The following is a 19357-nucleotide window of genomic DNA, read 5'->3' on the forward strand; positions in this document are numbered from 1 at the left end:
ACCATGACAGAACACAGCTAACAACAGCCGTAGCAAGTGAGCAAACATGTGTTAAAGGTTTCTCAAACGAATAGGGGAACATAAATCACAAAGAAAGCCAGCCAGACAATGGAGAGCAAATAAAGGGAGAACCTGAGGGAAGGGGCTTCCAGTTTCACGCATCACTCCGAATGGAACGCGACAAAGATGATGCTGCGTACGCAGAACGAGAAAAAGAAACCTGCAAGCAGGGTTTAGAACACTGCACAGTGTGTTTGTTTACATTTAAGGAGAACCCGCTAGAAGGGGCACCCAGTTCACGCATCACTCGCTATGAAGCGCAGAAAAAGTAGACAGGTGCACAGAGTTTTGTAGGTACAACAGCAGAGGCACTGGACAATGCGGCAGCAATCCGGAAGGGAGCACGGAAACCAGCGCAACATCCGGTAGTTGTAAGGAAGTAGCGGGCCAAGAGGGTAAGTAGCCAATTATAATAAGGGCCCGATCCCACCAAAAAACACAGTGTTTTCTTTACTTTCCACTATCTACAGGTACTATTCCAGGTGGGTGCAGGAGAAAAGGTTTTCTCCACAACAGGGTAGCTAATGCATAGTTACAAAGGCTGCTCACACAGGCACAAGAAAAGCAGCAAAAGGGCAAATGGCCATCAAATGGAACAATAAGGTGCCATTGGCCATCAGTGATGGCCGGCCGGGGGCACTAGATGGCCCCCACAAAATAATATATGTTTAGCCCAGGGTGAAAGTACGGGTGAAGGGAGCCACTGAGGGGGGAAAAGGTGAAGCAGGTCACCAGTACCCCACATGGAACACTGCAAGGGAGTGGCGAACTGACCCAGGGATATTTAAGACAGTCCAATAGATAACATAAGAACAGGTACAGGTTATGGCACCAGAAGCTGGCCGATTAGTGCAGCGAGACACAGGTCCAGATCCCGTTAAGACACAACTCAGCTTTTCATCCTTCTGAGGCCAATATATGAGCACCACGCACAGTGGTTTTAATAATAAGCAGTGCACCTATACTGGATGTTTCAGAGCGCCAGGTGAAATGCCAATTATGATGTTTTTAAGGGCAGACTTACCCCAGATGACTAAAATATAATATATATGTGCATAAACCCCGCCGCGTAAGGAAGCAACTCAAGGGGAGGCTATTGCACCGCACACAAACAAGCAGGGGGTTTGCCAAAAGAGGAAAATGACAAGGGTGGTTAGGTAGGTGGAAGAAAGAGAGCAGAACCGGCGGCACAGCCGGGGGAATACGCAGTCAGTAGCAGCAATAGTAGCTCGGAATGCCAGACACTGGAAGGGTCCTCGGCCAAACCTGCCTAGAGGCATTTATTTTTCGCTACAAGCAGGGGAGTCACACAACACAAAGCAGCATCATCAGGCAGCGACAGTGATATGTTTGAAAAACATATGCGTTACTAATATTAACATGGCAAGATAACCGGCGCATAAACACAAGCAAGCAGCGGTTTAGCTAAAATGTTGGGAAAGATTGAGTGAAGAAATACTGCAAAAAGTACGCCAAGTTTAAAAGGGCCTCGCAGACATAGATGGTGATGAAAACACAAAAGGGGTTGCAATTACAAGCAACCCTCACCAGGAACCTGGCACAAAGGAATAGCAGTGGAGTGCACAGTGTTCTTTTCAAGAACTGTGATCAAGAATGGCGAGAATGGGTATGCCAAGCAAACCCGCAAAGCTGGTAGACAACAGAGGGGGCCGGGGATTTGTCCCAACACTGACAAGCATGAGCATGGCGCCTAAGATGGCACACGGAAGTGCTGTTAGGGTATAAAAACACCCCAGAACCAACGCACTTTGGTGTGGGGAGAGGAGACAGACCAGAGGCAACATGTTTGTCCGTAAACACTAAACGATGAGGCATAACATAGGTGCAACGCCTGAGTCTATCGTCAGGAACCATGCATGGGTATTTAGGTGCATGATAACCGACCTATAAATATACAAATAATAATTTAGGGATAACTACCCTGATAACTACCGTACAAGGTGGAAAAAAGAGTAAAAAGACCACTCACAGACGATAACAAATCAGATAACGGTACCTAGAAGTTTAGTGGAATAGGGCCCAGGAGAAGTCAGCAAGACACCACCAAATACAGACGGAAGGCTTTAAGTAAAAGATATGATAACCACATGCCAACACCGGACGGCTGGAGCCAAGGGGCTACAAGTAGCATGGACCCTGAAAACAGGGTTTATTGTGATGGGAGGCTCGCAGAGACAGCATTGGCAAGCACTACCCAGCGCAATGTAACAAGTGGCTGAAAACAACGGCACTTCTGAAGCTTAGCTTCATATGATTGGGGCTCGCCAAGAAGACATTGGCAAATAGCACCCAATGCAATTGCAATACGGTATGTGGCTGAAAATGGTACTACCAAAATGAGTAGAAGGTAGAGGGCTACCACACATAGAAACATTAAAAATCAATCTGGGACAGAGCCCACTGCCAGCGCACGCATAATGGGCGCAGGAAAACTTAAAGAAAATTTGAAAGGCCTGCTGAAGGATGAGAGGATCCTGTTTTGATGTTGGTCCGAAAGGGAACTACAACAATGTTTTACTGGATAGACGGTGCCCAGAACCTTATGAAGCAGAAACGTTTAGAGCTACATTTACCATGGCATTGGGGAGACATGGGATATTCCATTTTAAACAGGATGTCAATAGACGAGCAGATACCTGAGCAGGTGCAAAAGAGAGCTCAGTATATGTATGGGTTATGACCATACAAAGCTATGAACATAGCAAAGAGTAAGATCAATGAAGGGATGGAAAATTGCTGCACCAAGGGCAGAACTCACTCACGCATGCGCAATACCAGACAACGATAATTCCCAAGCAAGGGGCAGTTACTGGACAAGGGAATTGATGAGGTTCGTCCAAAAGTGCCAGACAGTTTGGCCGCAGCTAGAGGTAGATAAGCAACTTTTGGGGGGAACCTGGAAGGCCGGTAACCCATCCAGGTGTGACAGCACTGGCCAGAGGACACAACCCTGCACCTCGTGCCTATAAGTGTACATTATGTATGATATGAGCATTATTATGACCATTATGTTGTGTAATATTACGTAATGTACAATAAAATACCACCGTCTTTTTATTGCAAGACTTACACAAAGTTTCGGTGATCAGTGGGGGAATCACAATATGGGCAACAGTCACCAGCATCTTGGCTCCACTGGTTAGTGCGTGGCAGGCACTGTGGCTCATGAGACAAAGGAATTGGCTGGAGTCCTCTTAAGCAGCACAACCCACAGGGGCATTATTCTTCCGCATAAAATTGTAAAACCGTGTAAAAACAACAATGCAATTCATTTCTTCACATTTGTGTTTTGACAACAGTTGGGTAGTAAGGAAAGCAGGATTAATCCCTGTACAGATTACAGTAAAATGTGTGTGCGGCTTGTTTGTCGAATGTTTACTAAAGGACGTCACGGCACACATGCTAGGAATGATTTGTTTGCAAAGCCCCTTCTCTAATACCATACTGTGCTTGGAGTAGAATTAACTATGGATGTCCCCCTTCCGAAGCCGAATATTTACAATACAGCCCAATATGGCACCCAACAGAGAAAGGCGTTGGTGAGTTGGTTAGTAAGTGAGCGAGAGGTCCTAGAGTGGACCCATTCACATTACCTCACAGATCAACACTTGGGGCTGCAAAGAGGAATGGGCTTATTTTTGAATTTTTCTTCAGAAGGTCAGAGGTACTTTCACGCTTGGTAACAAGAAGGCTTAGGAGGTTTTCCAGCAACTAGGGGCCTCATAGCGAGACACTACTCCCTGAGCTCTCAGTAGTGTGCCACAAGAACAGTTCTACAAGGACTTACAAACTATTCCGATTACTGCCTTCCCCTCTTAAGAGCAACCACCAGCAACACAGTGCGTTAAGTCACAAAAGTGTCTCACGGAGCCCAGATACACATGCTGGCCTGTGGGGGGCATACCACTGGACATTGTCACATTGGCCAGTCCATACCTGACCATGGGGGTATGGAGATTAATTCAATACCACCGGGCTCAGCCAGAGCAACTCTCTTCAGGATTTTTCACCCCAACCCCCACATTGTGGGTGATGGGGTATGTACCACTTTCCATTTGGGCCCCCTGAAGCTTTAATTTACACTCAACCTTAACCTGCATGGTGTACGCCACGACCCCTTCCTCCTGCCACCGCCAGGTGAGTGAGCCTAGGAACGTTATAGGGTGTTCAGCATGGATTCACCCCAGATGGGAGACAGCCCTGTCCGCATTGACCAGGATTCAAACATGGGACCTGAGCGTTACACGGAGATCTCTGGAGCAGGCACATAAACCCACTGATCTATCTCAGTAGCTCGAATGCAGGAGAGTCAGGCAGAGTGTGCAAGCCGGTCTCCTGCAGTGCATCACATGGACACATAGGGCCTCATTACGAGTTTGGAGGTAGCCATGCCGTTTTTACCAGCATGGCTACCCCCAAACTCTGGTCCGGGTCCCGCAAAAGAGGACTTACCGGGCCATTCAGACCTTTGCGGGCCCGGTAATTCCCATTCGAGGGACCCGGACGTGGTCCATCCCCATTCCCATTGAGCCCCTATAGGCTCAATGGAATGGGGAGGATGCTAAGAATGGGCCTGTTAATGACGGGACCGTTGCTACCATTCTGTTCTGCTAGCGGGTGCCGTTCTGCATGTCTGGTCGACCAGGTGTCCAGAGCAGCACCCGCAAACAAACCCGTAATGTTGCGGCGAGGTAACAACGGCGCTGGTTGCACTACTGGCGCCGTTTGTGCCTTACCGCAACACTTATAATGAGGGCCATAGCCTTCATAAATACATAGACAACGACACAGCCCTAAACATAACATATGAGAGATCCAAGCATAGAAAAAGCTCAAGAATTGACTGAAATTGGGAATACGCATTGCAAGTACAGAGAAACTGTTCAAAAACCAGTGTTTAAGGCTATACATTGAATTAATTTCCATTAGCACCCACGGGGGTGCGGAGGGTATGCCAGCCAATCAGGTGGCAAGGAGCGCAGGCTTGAACCACTGGCGAAGGCCTGCATTCCTTGCCGCCTGACGGCAGATTACCCCGCTGCCATCTTCCCCCACCCTCCCTCCCACCCCCCAGACCCCTACTTACCTTATGTCGGCGGCAGTGGGTGCTGCTGCCGCTCCTCCCCCTTTCCTCCCACAGGCCGCCATGGAAAGGGAAGAGGGGCTTCATACAGAGCCTCGCCTTCCCTTTCCATGGTGGCCTCTTCACAACGGGACACTGCGCGTGTCTCATTGAACGAAGGATAATCCTTTTTTTTTTTTTTAGCAAACCCGGTTACCGCTTTGGTAGCCCTGGGTGCTAGTGGCCTTAATCCCCCATTCCAAGCCCTCGTTAATGGCCCTCGCTTCGCTCAGGCCGTGAACTTGTGCTGCCTGTGTTATCCAGCCCCTGCCATTCATTCTGGGGGCATAAACTGTAAGCCCCTCTCAGCGCACAGAGATTTAAGGGATTGGACATATTGGCATGCAAGTTGAATGGCAGCCTTTAGCTATGCATCAACCTTTCGCTAGAATTAGGCTAACACATTCCAACACCCTGTGGCATCGCTGGTTATCTCTGCCCGCCCCTTCCCACGCCCCCTTTCCTGGGATGCCCAGACTGTTAGGCACAGCCAGCAAGTTGCCAACCAGTGTGTGCGACCTTATGGGGCTATGAGGAATGTGACTGCACAATGCATGGGGTTGGTGCTCCACTGGCCTGCCCTCCCCAGTGCCTGGAAGCAGGGCCACGTTCAGGCTGCAATCACCAGACAAGGGAGGGCCTACCATGACCCCCCCCCCCCAATCTATCCTCCCGTGCTCACATTCTCAGAAAGGGCGAAAACAAAGCTACAACTTTTAAAAATAGCCTTTAAAAATGTATTTACGTGTTATTATCATTAAAAATAAAACATTTGAACACACAAAAAATAATCACATTAAAAAACAATTCACAATATTTGCAGATTACAACAACACATTTACAAAACTTTAGCTAATTCTTGAAAAGTCAATCCTTCATACTGGACAAATGAATTAATTCATTCCTTGTTTAAAAAAAAACACATACCACATACATTTCCAATCTTCTAAAATCATGTCTCACAGTTGTTTCTGATCCCCTCGATGGAGCCGCACACAATGTACTCTGGACTCCAGGCCCAGATTCACGCCAGAGAATGTATAGACCCGAGCCTGCTCGGGCTCCAAGGTGTCACAATGTGGGCGCTCATCTACTCAGAAGGGCGCTCATCTACTCAGAAGGGCGCTCATCTACTCAGAAGGGCGCTCATCTACTCATGTGGGCGCTCATCTACTCAGAAGGGCGCTCATCTACTCAGAAGGGCGCTCATCTACTCAGAAGGGCGCTCATTTTGTAAACTTTCAAAAGTAGTTGCTTATTATTGTATTTCAAATGCAAATTGCTGTGTTGCCACAAAGTAAGTAAGTCTTAAAATCGTACAATCATGGGGTGGAATGGATGTCAAAGTGTACTTGTGTTTCGGCCACTTCATAGTCTTCTCAATGCAAAAGCTACTGTGTTCATTTCCAGCTGTTACATGTACTTAGGGAATATTTACATTCACACATATGTCTACACAAGAGCATACATATTACACATATGGCTGGTGGGATTGCACGCGCAACAGCGGTTCCATAGCCTGTACTTCATGGGAATGATGCTAGGCCGGCGGGGTATCTAGTTGGATGTCAACAGAAAAAGTCTTACAAGAAACATAAAAATACATCATGGGTAATGAGCTGATGTCCATACAACAGGGCCAATTACGGCCATGTAGTAGGGTCAATTATGGCCATATACTAGTGTCATCTTGGTTGATCTATTTTGTTCAGTTTTATAGCGCCTGGACAGGGCCCAGAGGGAATCTGGGCACTTAACTCCAGAAGAAATTAACATCAGAAACTTATTCACAGACGTATTAAGCAGAAGATCAGTAAGGGACACTGGTATGATACTGACCACATCCTAACCCAGTCCAGAGTGGATCCAAGTCTTCATTAGTGCACCATATACTCTTGATAACATCATAGCAACGAATGGTCATAACAGTGATATCATTTTCTCATTTCTCTCTCCACAGAGAGATGAGACAAGGACAGACAGGAGGACAGATGGGTAGAAAGATAGATGGATATTAACGTGCTTAATACTCAGAGGTTTCTAAGTGCAGACGCAGGATGGAACCTGTGTTGCTCCGTGTCGTCTTGCTTCCAAGGCGAGCACCTTGCCCCTGAGCTATCCTCCCAAGACAGAAGCTGGGGGCTCAGTGATCTAATCTGCTCTGTGCTCCTTTCCCTAGCCACCACTCGCAATTTGCAGGCTGTATTTGCCGAACCTGTGTTCTTGCTTCTGTCCTGAAAGGGACACCACAGGAATCTATGGGCCATGACTATCACTGGGGCGGGGGCATCACTGTTAAAAGCAGGCTTCCTACGTGCTGGGAACATTATTGTTTTCCAAATGTGCACCTTATACTTTGTTAGAGAAAAAAAGTTATTTCCAAACTCAAAAATGCTGATGAAAGTTGCATTCACTGCTTTTCTTTGAAATGTGTTTCTTTTTTTGTTGGACTGCCACACACATACCCTGGACTTTTTGTGCCCCTTCCTTTGTGTTTTTTCACAGGTTATATTTATAAAGATGTTACATGCTTGTCAAACTGCTTAATCACAAATACACGCTTCGATTGTGCTTACTGCAGTTATTATGGGTTCGTGGATGTCAACTTTTCATTTTCACTACAGGGGCAGAAATGCCCCCACCCCGCCCTGAAAATAGACAAGCAACCAGCCCAACCCATGCCCTGGCCAAACACATTTTATAGCACTTTATTTTAAGGAATTGCAAAAAGTCACACGATTAACAACCAGTTTTTAATATGTAACTTCTCAGCAACGGTCTCTCTACCTGCTGAGCTACCCTGGTAGCCTTCTACTGTAGAGCGTGTCTATAGATCCCTGAATGTACAGCATTTATAATATAAGCGTATAAAGTGTACTAATGTAACAGAAACGTATAATATATGTATAATTGCTCATATATAAATGCCAATAAAAACACTTTAAAATAAATAGATCCCTGAATGTACTAATAATCACTGCATTACCAACAGTACCTTGGGGGCACCCCTGCCATTCAAGTGACTTAAAATGGAATTGGTGTACAGCGTGGAGTTTGGAAAGAAGCAGCCTGAAAGAAATTGATCCATTTTAAAACTGTTATTTTGGACATTTCCTTTGAGTGGAGTTGAACTGACAGCTCTGCCCCCTCCTTCACACTCGGCCCCCAGCCTCTGTGTGAGCCCCCTTTCATTTGTGTTTCCATTCCCACCACTGCCTAAAGGTTGAAGATTGACATGATATAGCGGTCTATCTAGATCAAGATCCAATGCCCGGTGATGACGTGCGCTCCCGGCCCCCCGCCCCCCTTTGTGGGGAACTGAAATTAAAGTGATGCAGACTACGTGTGCATTTATGCTGTATATCTGAACAGGGGAAATGCTGTTTGGCAGGAGAATAGTATACCACATTAATGGACCCACAGCAGCAAATGCTGCGATTCTCTCCGAGATCCAGCTTTCAAAAACGAGGCGTCCGTGCTTAATAACAAAAACTATGCTGGCACTGCTGGGTTGCTGACTTTTCATGGTTACAGTGGTTGAAGTGAGCAGGAACGGTTGGGAGCGGTGTTCCACTAATTTTAGTTTTCACTGTTAACAGCTCCACTACTTTTTGCACCCATTTCCAACATTCCAAAACTGTTCTTTATGAAGTTCAAGCGCACGTCTCCACTTTACCACCTGATAGCAGTTACAGCTAAACTGATATCTGTTTCAACTCAATTGGCTGTCAACCAACATGGCTGCAACCCTTGAAAAACGCGCTGCCCGCTGCTCCCTTCTTCCCTACTCTGTCCCCCGCCAGAGTCACAGTCCCACTACTTTTTTGGTACACTTTTATCACTGGATGTTAATAATGTTACTTGCCACGTTGGTGCAGTAAGTATCCACAGCTACGCCAAGAAGAGTGCACCTGTACGCATATCTTTCCCAAAGCACAAGAGGTGCTCTCTGGAAGGTTAAGGGGATGTCATGACACGCAGGCAACAGAGCGGGCAATGGGGCACCCGCCCTTTCTCACCTTGCCAAGGGCACCTGTATACACTCTACCCGCCAAAATGCCGCCACCCAAAGCATCACTTATAAGCCAGGAAGGGTCGGAACTGCACTCGTAAAGTAACCTTAGGCAGCCATTGTGACAGGCGGAGTGGGGACATGGCGGATTTAGCGAGCATGCACGTTAAGCAGCAGTAACGTCCAGCACGTCAGCAAGTTGCATCAGAAAGGCTCCCAGGTGGCGCACAGGCAGTTTCGAGGTCCACCCACTGACCGATTGCTAGGTTGCTGTATGCACTGCAGACCGGTGCATTTCAGGTGGGCTGTAAAATCAGGAGGGGTATAGCAAAGAATTGCCGGTCAGGTAGCACAGCAGGCTAAGCGCTGGCTGCTGATATCTGTGCGCACCCTCCTGTGGCAGGTTCGAATCCCGGCAGGGTCCACTCAACCCTACTCCAAAGTAAATATCTGCACCGCAAAAAGCTCTGTAATAACCTAACAAATGGGAGTAGCCTGCGGGGGTGGGCGCTGTTATTACCATAAAACAACGTCCACAAAAATGTATGTGAACGTCCACATTGTATTCACGTCAATCCTGATAGGAAGACGCGGTCCTGCGTGAAACAAGGAACGCGCCGTGTTTGCGTGTTTGGAAGGGGTGATAACCATGTCAAGTTGCCACACGTGTGCCATGCAATACACAGGGTTTGTTGTCTTTTGGGGCTGATATCATAAGGCCTTGTAGTAATTGTAGTCCTGTATTTATAGTGCCGTTTTACAATTGTGAATGTGGACTCATGGAATCAAAGAAAGAAAGGGTTGCCTGTTCTTAAAACCAAACTTTTCATGAGACAGAGGCAGGAGTCCTGGGGGTAAAGCGGTGCCAATCTGCATATTCAAGCCTGGTAGGGAAGAGGGTGTGTGGACTCCCTGGTCTCGGATATAAGGGGTGTCAGAAGCAAGGAGGACGGTGCTAAGAAGTCATGAGCAGAGCTGGGAGTGCGCGCCACGGGGAGCCTGTTGTATGCGGCAGCCGTGCCGAGGGGATGCCGGCTCGGAGCAAAGCCGAAGAGGCGCCCCTGTGCCCGGGGAGCGGGAGGTGTGAAGGAAACACCACCTGTTTTGGCACAGGTCGTGGCCCTCGCGGACTGCGTCACCATCCCCAGAGCTCTGCGTGTTGGCATTCCGAGGCTGATGCTGACCGCACACCTGGCACACTCGCCCATACCCGAGAGGGGCCCGGCCTTTTCAGGTGGTACTATACAGCCTGGCATTAAACCCGCCGCTGAGAGCGTCGTTGCCCTCTGCGCAACACCGCGACCCGCAGACCCAGCCCAAAGCAGCGACATCGCCGCCTGACAGCAGCCCTTAGAGCGGCTGTTTCCAAGGCGACTTGCGGCAGAGGCAGGTCGGGCGAGCGCCTGCGGGGGGCTGCCCCTGTGCAGGAAACAGAGGGGTGCCTGGTAGCCTTACACGCTGGGGAAGGGGGTCTCCGGCTCGGGTGGGAGGCCCAAAGGAAGATGCCTGCGCAGCGTGGCTGCTCCAGCTGCCAGGGCCTGGGAGTGCGGGGCATGCATCGAATCTGGAGTAGGGGGCAGCACTTACCGAGCACCACGGCCACCACGGTGGAGATGAGCAGCCAGTTGTTTTTCAGGATACGCTTGCAGTCGCAGCCCCCTCCGCCGCCGCCGCCTCCCCTGTGCGGTTTTTTGCCCCCCATTGTGTGTGGCGGGTGGCGGGGGAGCCCTGGATGTATGGATGTGACTGGAGGCGGGGAGGGGTGCGGTGAGGAGATGAATGCAAAGTGCGTGCGCGCGGATGCGTGGACGCTGCTTGACAGCTGTGTGTATGGGTGGGAGCAGGTCTGGGGATATTCGTGCGCGCAGGGTAGGTGGGTAAGTGCAGGAGAGGGGGTGGGCGTGAGTGTGTGCGCAGGGCACGGCTGCTGGCTGCGGCTGGGCGGCGGGCTCCGTCCTGTGCAGCTCTGCACAGCCTCTGGCGTGGGGGATGCTTCTGCGCCGCTGGTGATTCCGGAGCAGTGGCAGCAACAGCGGCAGGGCTCCTCCTCGCCCCCGCCCCCCCCCCCACACACACACGCCGCGCGCACGGCACGGGTCTCCTCCACCTGCTGCTCCTCTCTCCTCCCCGCCGGCAGGTGCGCGGAAGGGGAGCCTAGCGGGGCGGGGGGCGCAGACGGGCCTGAGACAGCACGTTTTGGGTTCAAAGATGAGAAAATAACGCAATTGAAGCAGCTCCGAGGCACATGCGTGCAATGGTGCAGGTTCACGTCCTTACCACCAGAAGACAGCGAGGCACCGGTTTTAGGTGTGAAAGGCCGGTTCCGAAATATTAACCCAGACCCGTGGCCCGGAATCAAGTAACGCTAATGGGACAAGATGGGTCGCAAAAATAACAGCACCCCACCGTGATTATTCACACATGACGTTGGGGTATTTGGCAGCCGCGCCAAAACAGTAATACAAACCCCGATTATCACTATTAAAAAGATTCCCATAAACAATATTAGCGAAAATGCAATGTTCTTCATTTACAATGTAATGGCCGTAAATTATGAAAGGCGAAGGGGTCTGAAAGTGCGCACCGCCCATTATCCAAACAACTGTGAAAAATACCCTGTCACCCGTCCGAGTCGACATCGTCATAGGGAGGAAAAAACATGATTAAAGCCTGAAATACAGTGTGATTTTTTTTGCAGTAAATTGTGATTATTGCAATGACATAGTTGTGCCACAATATTCGCTGTACTGTGTGTCCTGGGTGCCCGGTTGAACATCTGAGTTGGCAGTGGTAACCACGATTACCATGTTTAAGTTTTTTAGATAACGCCTGCTCCCGGCAGAGCTTATGAAGACGCGTACTAGAGGGTGGCACTGGTGCCCACCGGCTGCTTCCGGGTGCAGAGCAAGCACACCCCTTAGAAAGCTGTGCTACGCAATCCGCTCCTTTGCAGGAGTGCGTTTACAGCTTAAGTTGACGCGCGATTTGTTAAATGTGACTTTGCAGTGCTTGTGTATTTGCCATGTTACTTGGTACATTGCAGCGCTTTGCACTTTTATGCTCCATTGCATTGCGTTTATTTTCTTAATACCCAGAGGTTTATAAGCGCGAGCCCAGAGATCGAACTTGTGATGCTCATCTTACTTCCAAGGCAAGCCATCCTGCCGAGACAAGTGTTTGGGACAGTTTGCTGCGGTCATCCTTCTTTTTTAGCCACTACTTGTTTAGCATCCGTGTGTAGGAGATTAATTCAGCAAACTGGCTCTTCACCTGGGTGATCAGGCAAGGAGCACTGTTGCTCATGATATAGAGCGTTAGGGGTCTGGGTGATGTGCACTTTTGGATATGCACATTTTGTTATGTGTGCACTGGAGCAGGTAAGTGGGCCTCATTCTTCCCAATTGTTTGTTTTAGGCTGCGGGGTGGCGATATCTTGCGACGTGCGTGCATTGCAGAGAGCGGCGCAAAGGCTTGTGGGACATGTTGGTGTTTGTAGGAGCAGTGGAACTACAGGCGTTGGTGTATGGACTAGGAGCAGTTTCCATGCCCCCCCCCCCCGCCGTGGATACTTTGATGACCTTGGACGGGGGATATGGTGAGAGACTGTGGAAGTGGTTGGGGAAAGGGCTCGCAGGGGCTGCTGGGATGTTAATGTTAAAGGATAGTTTTCAGGGAGCATTCCTGGGGGGCTGAGAGCAGGTCTCATGAGGGGTGCATTTCAGATTTGTTTAGCGTAAGACTTCTAAAATCATGTATTTGCAGCTAAAATTAAGAGACAAAGGATGAACGTACCGCTAGTAGGACTTTCTGACCTCAGTCTGAAGCAGAATACACAATGTTTGGGAGGAATCTAACTAAACCTTGAATGGTTTGGAAAAGGGAGTCCGTTTAATGACAAGTACAAAAAACGGGGAGTTATCAATATCAGCAGTGATGCGATCGTCCTTCTCGCTTCAACTCCAACGAACTTCATACAAATTGTAACATTTATACTCAAAACTTGTCATCATTGACGTGTAACACTCAAAAGTTAACATGCAATTCTATTGGTTAGGAAAAGGTAACTTTACTATAGGTACTATATCTGTATGTGGTAACAGAGTGAGGGGATTGGGTAAACACTGTCAGGTGGACATCTAAGCCTCTCCTTCAAAAATGACTACTCCAGACGTCACTAAAAGTACGACGTCCCATTGGTTCTACTAACTATAGGACCCTAGATTATTTGGTCCATTGTGATTGGGTTGGCACCAACCCCATGCATACTTTTCTACTTTGCTTAGGAGCACACAGAATGGTCAGCCAGGTGCAGGGAGCCCCTTAGTTACCCGGCCTTCGTCCAGTCCTTGTTACAGTCAATCATAACTTTATTAGCCATGTGTCAATTAGTTCTCTGTGGTTGGCCTCGAAACTACATCTTCTGTCTGGAAAAGGTTCTGATATCTTCATCTGGCCTGTTGCCATGGGTAGGTGTGAACCCTTGCTTCTTGTTATTCAGCTGGTCACGTGATTTAGACACTGTGAATTTGCTTCTTTTCCCTCAATTTGTGTATTTGATTTTTGTTTGACCCGCCACCTGCCTACGCCTTCTTATCTCGACCTTTCAGAGGCAGGATATTCTGTTCTTAGTTTCAATTAGATGTAGCTTCTGTTCGCCTCTTGTATTGGTATGACCTTGGTCCTCCTGGCACGAATTGCCTCTGCTGAGTTTGGTTTCAGCCGTCTCTTCTCGTTTTGCTAAATATGAATCTTTTCTCATTTGGCCTTTAGTAACCTAGGTTGATTCTGCTTTTCTTGTGCAAAGTAGAAATATACTTATAATAATGTGCTTAGTTTGAGGTAGATTATGTATAATGGCACTTGCCGCACTACTCTTCTACTAAGCTTAGCAAGCCACACTGTTTTCTTAGCTTTCTTGCGGTTCCAAGCATATTTACAGGTGTAAAATGGTTGAATATCTTCATGTTGCTTACAGCTTTAAACTTCTTTGCATTTTGACTTCATCCTTTCACTTTAGGTTCACAATATCCTTATTCATGGCGTTTCGTCTCTTTGCATCATTCTCTGGTCTCATTTCTTCTATCTGCAATTCAGTCCGGGCCCTTGTGACGTCACCATTCGTCTTCCATTAAGGCCTTTTTGCTTTCTTCAGGGACTTCAGGGACTGTACTTAGGCGATCTTCATTTCGTTTCATTTGTTGATAGGGTTTTCTTAATGAGTACCTTACTGTCCATGTTTTTCTGGGTATTGGTACTTCAATAGGTGCTGTTCTTCTAATAGGCACTGGGCAGGGTCCTATTGCGGCTCTCTGCTGGTTTATTTGCTCGTCATACGTCACATATCTCGGTGTGAACATTCATGGTATTTCAAAATGGACGTTTGGAGTGCAGGTTTTGTTTGGGACCTCCTCTACGCTCCCCCCTCTGGGCGATTCATCAACCACCTTCACTTCCGTCTTTGGATTCATTTTACTCTGTTCTTCTGTATTCATCTTTACTTCATGGCCTGTGTTCATTCCTTCTTCATCTTCTGGATCTATACATGATGGTCTGAAAAAGTGTCTCATTGGAGTCCATATCTTTATGACTCCTTTCATACTTCCTGCTGTCCTTACATGTTCATCTTTATTCCATGTCATCAATTGAGATTGTCCATTTGGGCTGCAGTAAACCCATCTTCCCACATAGTTTCAATGTTTCCTGGGGTAGAGAAACTTTGTTCCTTCTGATGCATGAATGCTAGATTTCACAAAGTGTCTTATTTCTTCATCAATCAGGTCTTTGGGCTTCCATCCTTGCTTGACATCAATCATGATCTTCATCCCTATGGCTTTCTTATCAGTTTTCTGGCACTGAGAGATTATTATCTTGATAATACAAAATCCTAGCAATATCATCACTAGGAGGGGTCCCAGGAACTTGAATGCATCTGCCATCCATTGCCGGACCCATGAGAATAGTTCTCCAAACCAGCTGTCATAATTAACTTCGTCTGTCTCGTCAATCATCTGGTTCTGCAGTTTTTTCAGCATACCTATGGCTTCTGTTAGAGTTCCATTTTCCTCATCGTGGGATGGTATAAATGTGCAACATGATTCTCCAATTTTTGCACAAACTCCTCCATCCATAGCTGTGATCATGTCAAGCACATATCTGTTCTGGAGAGTTATCAGTCGGATGGCTCTTAACTCCTCCTTGATTGCATTGAATCACTTTATTGTCATGTTGATGGTCTGCAGTAACTCCCATCTGGTTATCTGTAACCATTTAGTATTTGCTCCAACTTGGAATCTTGGCATGAAAATTGTCGCAAACACTGATGAGGTGAGGCTAAACAGCCTGTGTTCATATGGGCTTGCATAAAAGGCTTCTTCAGATTTGGCAGAGAAGTAATTTTCCATTTTCAATTGGCTCATCAGTTCCACAGATCTCCTTTTCCTCAGGTGAGCATCTGCTTTTTGGAAAACTCTCAATATTCAGGTCACTTTTTCGGGATCACTAATGCTGGAACGTGGACGTTCACTATGGTGCATATACCTCCCCATTTTTTCGGCAGTCTGATGTATGCTTTGGATCCACATGCCCAAAAATGATCCATAATTACTGCAGTTCCGTGCACCATTCCTGGGGCATCAAAGATTCGTCCACAGTTCTGATTCTCTCCCATTTTTCTAGTGCCATTATTCCTGAAGCAGAACTTTAGGCTCTCTAGTGGCACTATCTGCAAGGGTCCTCCTCTGTCTTCAACCCATGTCAGTAGTTTTGCAAGCTTTGACCACAATGGTTGGCATAGACTTTGAGAATTTTCTGTTGCTTCTTTGCAGGCTCCGAGGACCATCCATACCCTTCAAATCACTACTCCTTTTTCCCATCCATCTGGTGAAAGCACTGTTCCCCAAATCTGCATTTGGCCTCTGTTCTTCCAGCTTTGAGACTCTTCCGGAGTTTTTCCTTGGACATTTAGCTTCTGATTCACTTCCCATCTGATTCCTGCTCCTTTCACTCCAGGTTTCTTGCACCGGATTACATAGTTCCTAGTATGAGCTCTGCTTCTTGTCTTTATGTCTTGAACATAATCATCTTCATCGGGATAGGCTGTTTCAGTTGTCCATATTAGGGAGGCATCACTACCCATGAACTGGCCTCTGGTCCTGCACATGGCTACGTGTGAAAGACAGTGTGCTGCCTGGACATCAATTTCTACAGCCACAAAGATCTTGGACTTCCCCATGCTGTATGGTAGGAGTGCGCAAACAAAGCATTCCCCTTCTGAGTTTTGTCTTCCAACTTCTTTCATGTGCTGGTACCAAATGTTTCCCAAATGTGCTGTGCTGTCCAAGTAATCATTTAGTTCACTGTCGTCTCCATGCATGCTCCTCTTGATTCTTAAGATTTTCAAGTAGTTTGCTATCACTACATCCTTGAATGCATCTGTATGGCACCTTCTTGCTGGAGGATTTTCAGGTATCCTAGTCCATGGTGCAGGCCTCCTCATCTGTGCCATTTGAATAGACAAAAGTCTGGCAGTTCTTTCCTTGTCCTTATACATCTTTTTCCTGCTGGTTATAAATGCCCATCTCATCCACCCTAACATTGGTCTGGTATATGGCTGTACTGTGGAACTTGCACGTGTCCCTTCCACTGGAACATACATGTTTGTCACTACTGTTTCTGTGGGTTTCTTCTTCAGCTCCTCTAGTCTTTCCACTATGTCTACTTCCTTCATTTGGCTCTTTACTTTACTTGTAGTGATATTTCCCATAGTAGGCAGTCTCTTCTTCTCTGAGGCTTTGAATTGTGGTTCTGCAGTCATTGACACTAGAACTGTTGCGTGTGCATTCCGTGTTAGCATGCATGTGGTTGCCAGTAATCTTGTCACATTCATGCTTTGCCGACCATGTCTTTGGCTTTTCGATTCATCTGTCACCACAAGTGTGTGTGTGTCATTGCTAATCACATCCATCTCAAGTTCTTTCATTCCACCATCAGATCTTCTAGGGACTGGAATGACTATGTAAGGTCTGGGTACTTTGTGGGTTTCATGCGCACATCATTAGGTGGGTGCACTGGAATAGGAACACTTTGTGGACGAATAAAAAAATGCAGTTCTGATCGTTAATGACAATAAAACAATGATGAATATAATACACAAATACATTATGCCCCTTTATTTCAAGCGGCAGCATTTACTTCCAGAGAAAAGTGGACTTCTTTCCTCCTGCGGGAGGACAAGGTTGCTGCTCTGGATCCCCATCTCGATCATTTGCCAAAATGTTAACTTTTATACTCCTTTAATCAATATTGTCTTTTGGATTCTTTGCTGTGAGTTTCAGGTGTTATACAATTGTCTCCCCTCTTGTGAATAATGAATTGTCTACTATCTCGGGATGCAGTTCTTTTACTGGGCTATGGGAAGTGTCAATATCAAGCAATAATTCAGCAAGTCTCTTCTACTGCGCATGTTCAAAGTATGTCAGCTCCCACTCTATGCCTCTTATCTGCTTCATTCCGGAAGACATATTGTCTTTGTCAATAGAAAATACGTAAGGAAATCTCTGGCAATGTTCTCTCGATCTGTCCCTCGGCGGAAAGTTTAAAATCTTCTCAAATAATTCTGCTGATGGTTGGAGAGTTCCACTTGCATCACTATTCCATGCAAGAGCATGCCCATCTTTGTAGCATTAGCTGGGTCTCTGATGAAGGTGAGGACGTCAACTTCTACAGGTCTCCCCACTAGCTCTGGAAAATCAGTGATTAAACAAAAGAAAACGTTGCTGGCCAACCTACTGTCTTCTGGTGACAGGGACATTTGTCCTGTCTTGCTGAGGTTTGGAACTATTTGCGTGGAGTGCAACTAAGATCACAATATTATTTAGGAGTTTGCTTAGATGTTCTGTATTTGCTGGCTCTCGAAGAAACATGAGTACATCTGTTGTTCTTCCGACAAGATTTTGACAGTCTTCGATCATACGAAAGAACAATGTATTCACAAGCTCATTTACTTCCTTCTCTGCTTGGGACATTTGGCTTCTCCTCGCTGTATTCAGGAAGTAGGAGGAATTGCTAGGTGATTACAGTAAGCAGTCTCTTTATGATCTTTTCATTTTCAGGATCTTGAAGAAAGTCAGTGACACTTGTGATCCTCCCCACCAGTGACGGGTTCGATCTTAGTACTAGATTGAAGTATGTCACCACGTCTTTGGTGATGTCACTACTGTCGGATACCATAAGTGATTCCGAACAAAGTCTCTTATTTTCTTCCAATTTATGTGTCCTCAATCAAAATTTGACATGTTATTTTCTCGTCACAGTTTTAATGTGTCTCAATCCAAAGTTAAAATTCAAGAAACTAGGTTGTAGTTTATGAGTGCAATTATCTTCTCACCCTGCAACTAGGATGCACAGAGTGTCCAGTTTATCCGTCCTTGTCCTCTTTTTTGCTCAGAGGAATGTCTAAAGTGAAACCACAACTATCTCACGAAAGTTCCTTTGTCTTTACTTTTCTGTTGCTCATGCGTCCTATTTCTTCGTCATGGATCTCGTCTGCACGTGATTTGGTTCTTCCCAGTTGCTCATAGTCTATTCGCGCTGGGGTGCAGGCAGGGGGCCTTCTCCGATGTAGGGTTTGATATCGCCCAGAAAAATCCAAGCTCTCCTGCCTTGTAGTTTCACTGCAGAGGGAGTGCAGTCCTCCACTGTAAAGGGAGCGTTAAACCTTGGCTCGTCCCACCTTTTTCTCATATGATTCTTTACTTAGACGGTATCTCCAGGGAAAACGGATGGTACACAAAGTCCTTGAGCTGTGCCTGTAGTAGTATCTCCTTCTGTGTTCTTTGCTGCCGTACACCCTTTTCGTCGTCACTGCAGCTGGTCTGAAATTACAGTAAGGCAAGATGTCATGCAATTCAGGTAATTTTGCATTTCAGACCCTAAGATTTCTCCTGTTGACTGGGCATCACATCTAGCATCTAGCATCTCGGGGTGTCAGGGGAGTGCGCATTCTTTTTCCTGTGGCTATCTCATGTGGCGTAACATGATGGTCGGAACCGGGTTGGTTCCTGAGTGCATACAGTGCCAAGGGAAGGTAGTGCAACCATCCCATTCTTAGAGTAGGCTTCAACTTGGCTATCCTTCCCTTTAAT

General features: G+C 47.0%; 1 protein-coding gene across 1 annotated transcript in view; it reads right to left on the minus strand.

The window, feature by feature from the left end:
• The window catches only part of SLC1A1 (solute carrier family 1 member 1), a 581019-nt gene extending 569759 nt beyond the window's left edge, over positions 1-11260 (minus strand). The window contains exon 1 of the mRNA XM_069625728.1: positions 10803-11260. Coding sequence (XP_069481829.1) covers positions 10803-10917 — 115 coding nt within the window. The 5' untranslated portion in view covers positions 10918-11260. The remainder of the gene's footprint in view (positions 1-10802) is intronic.
• Positions 11261-19357: the final 8097 nt, after the last annotated feature.

Source organism: Ambystoma mexicanum, chromosome 6p (assembly GCF_040938575.1).
Source record: "Ambystoma mexicanum isolate Mex_15411 chromosome 6p, UKY_AmexF1_1, whole genome shotgun sequence".
Classification (NCBI taxonomy): Eukaryota; Metazoa; Chordata; class Amphibia; order Caudata; family Ambystomatidae; genus Ambystoma; species Ambystoma mexicanum.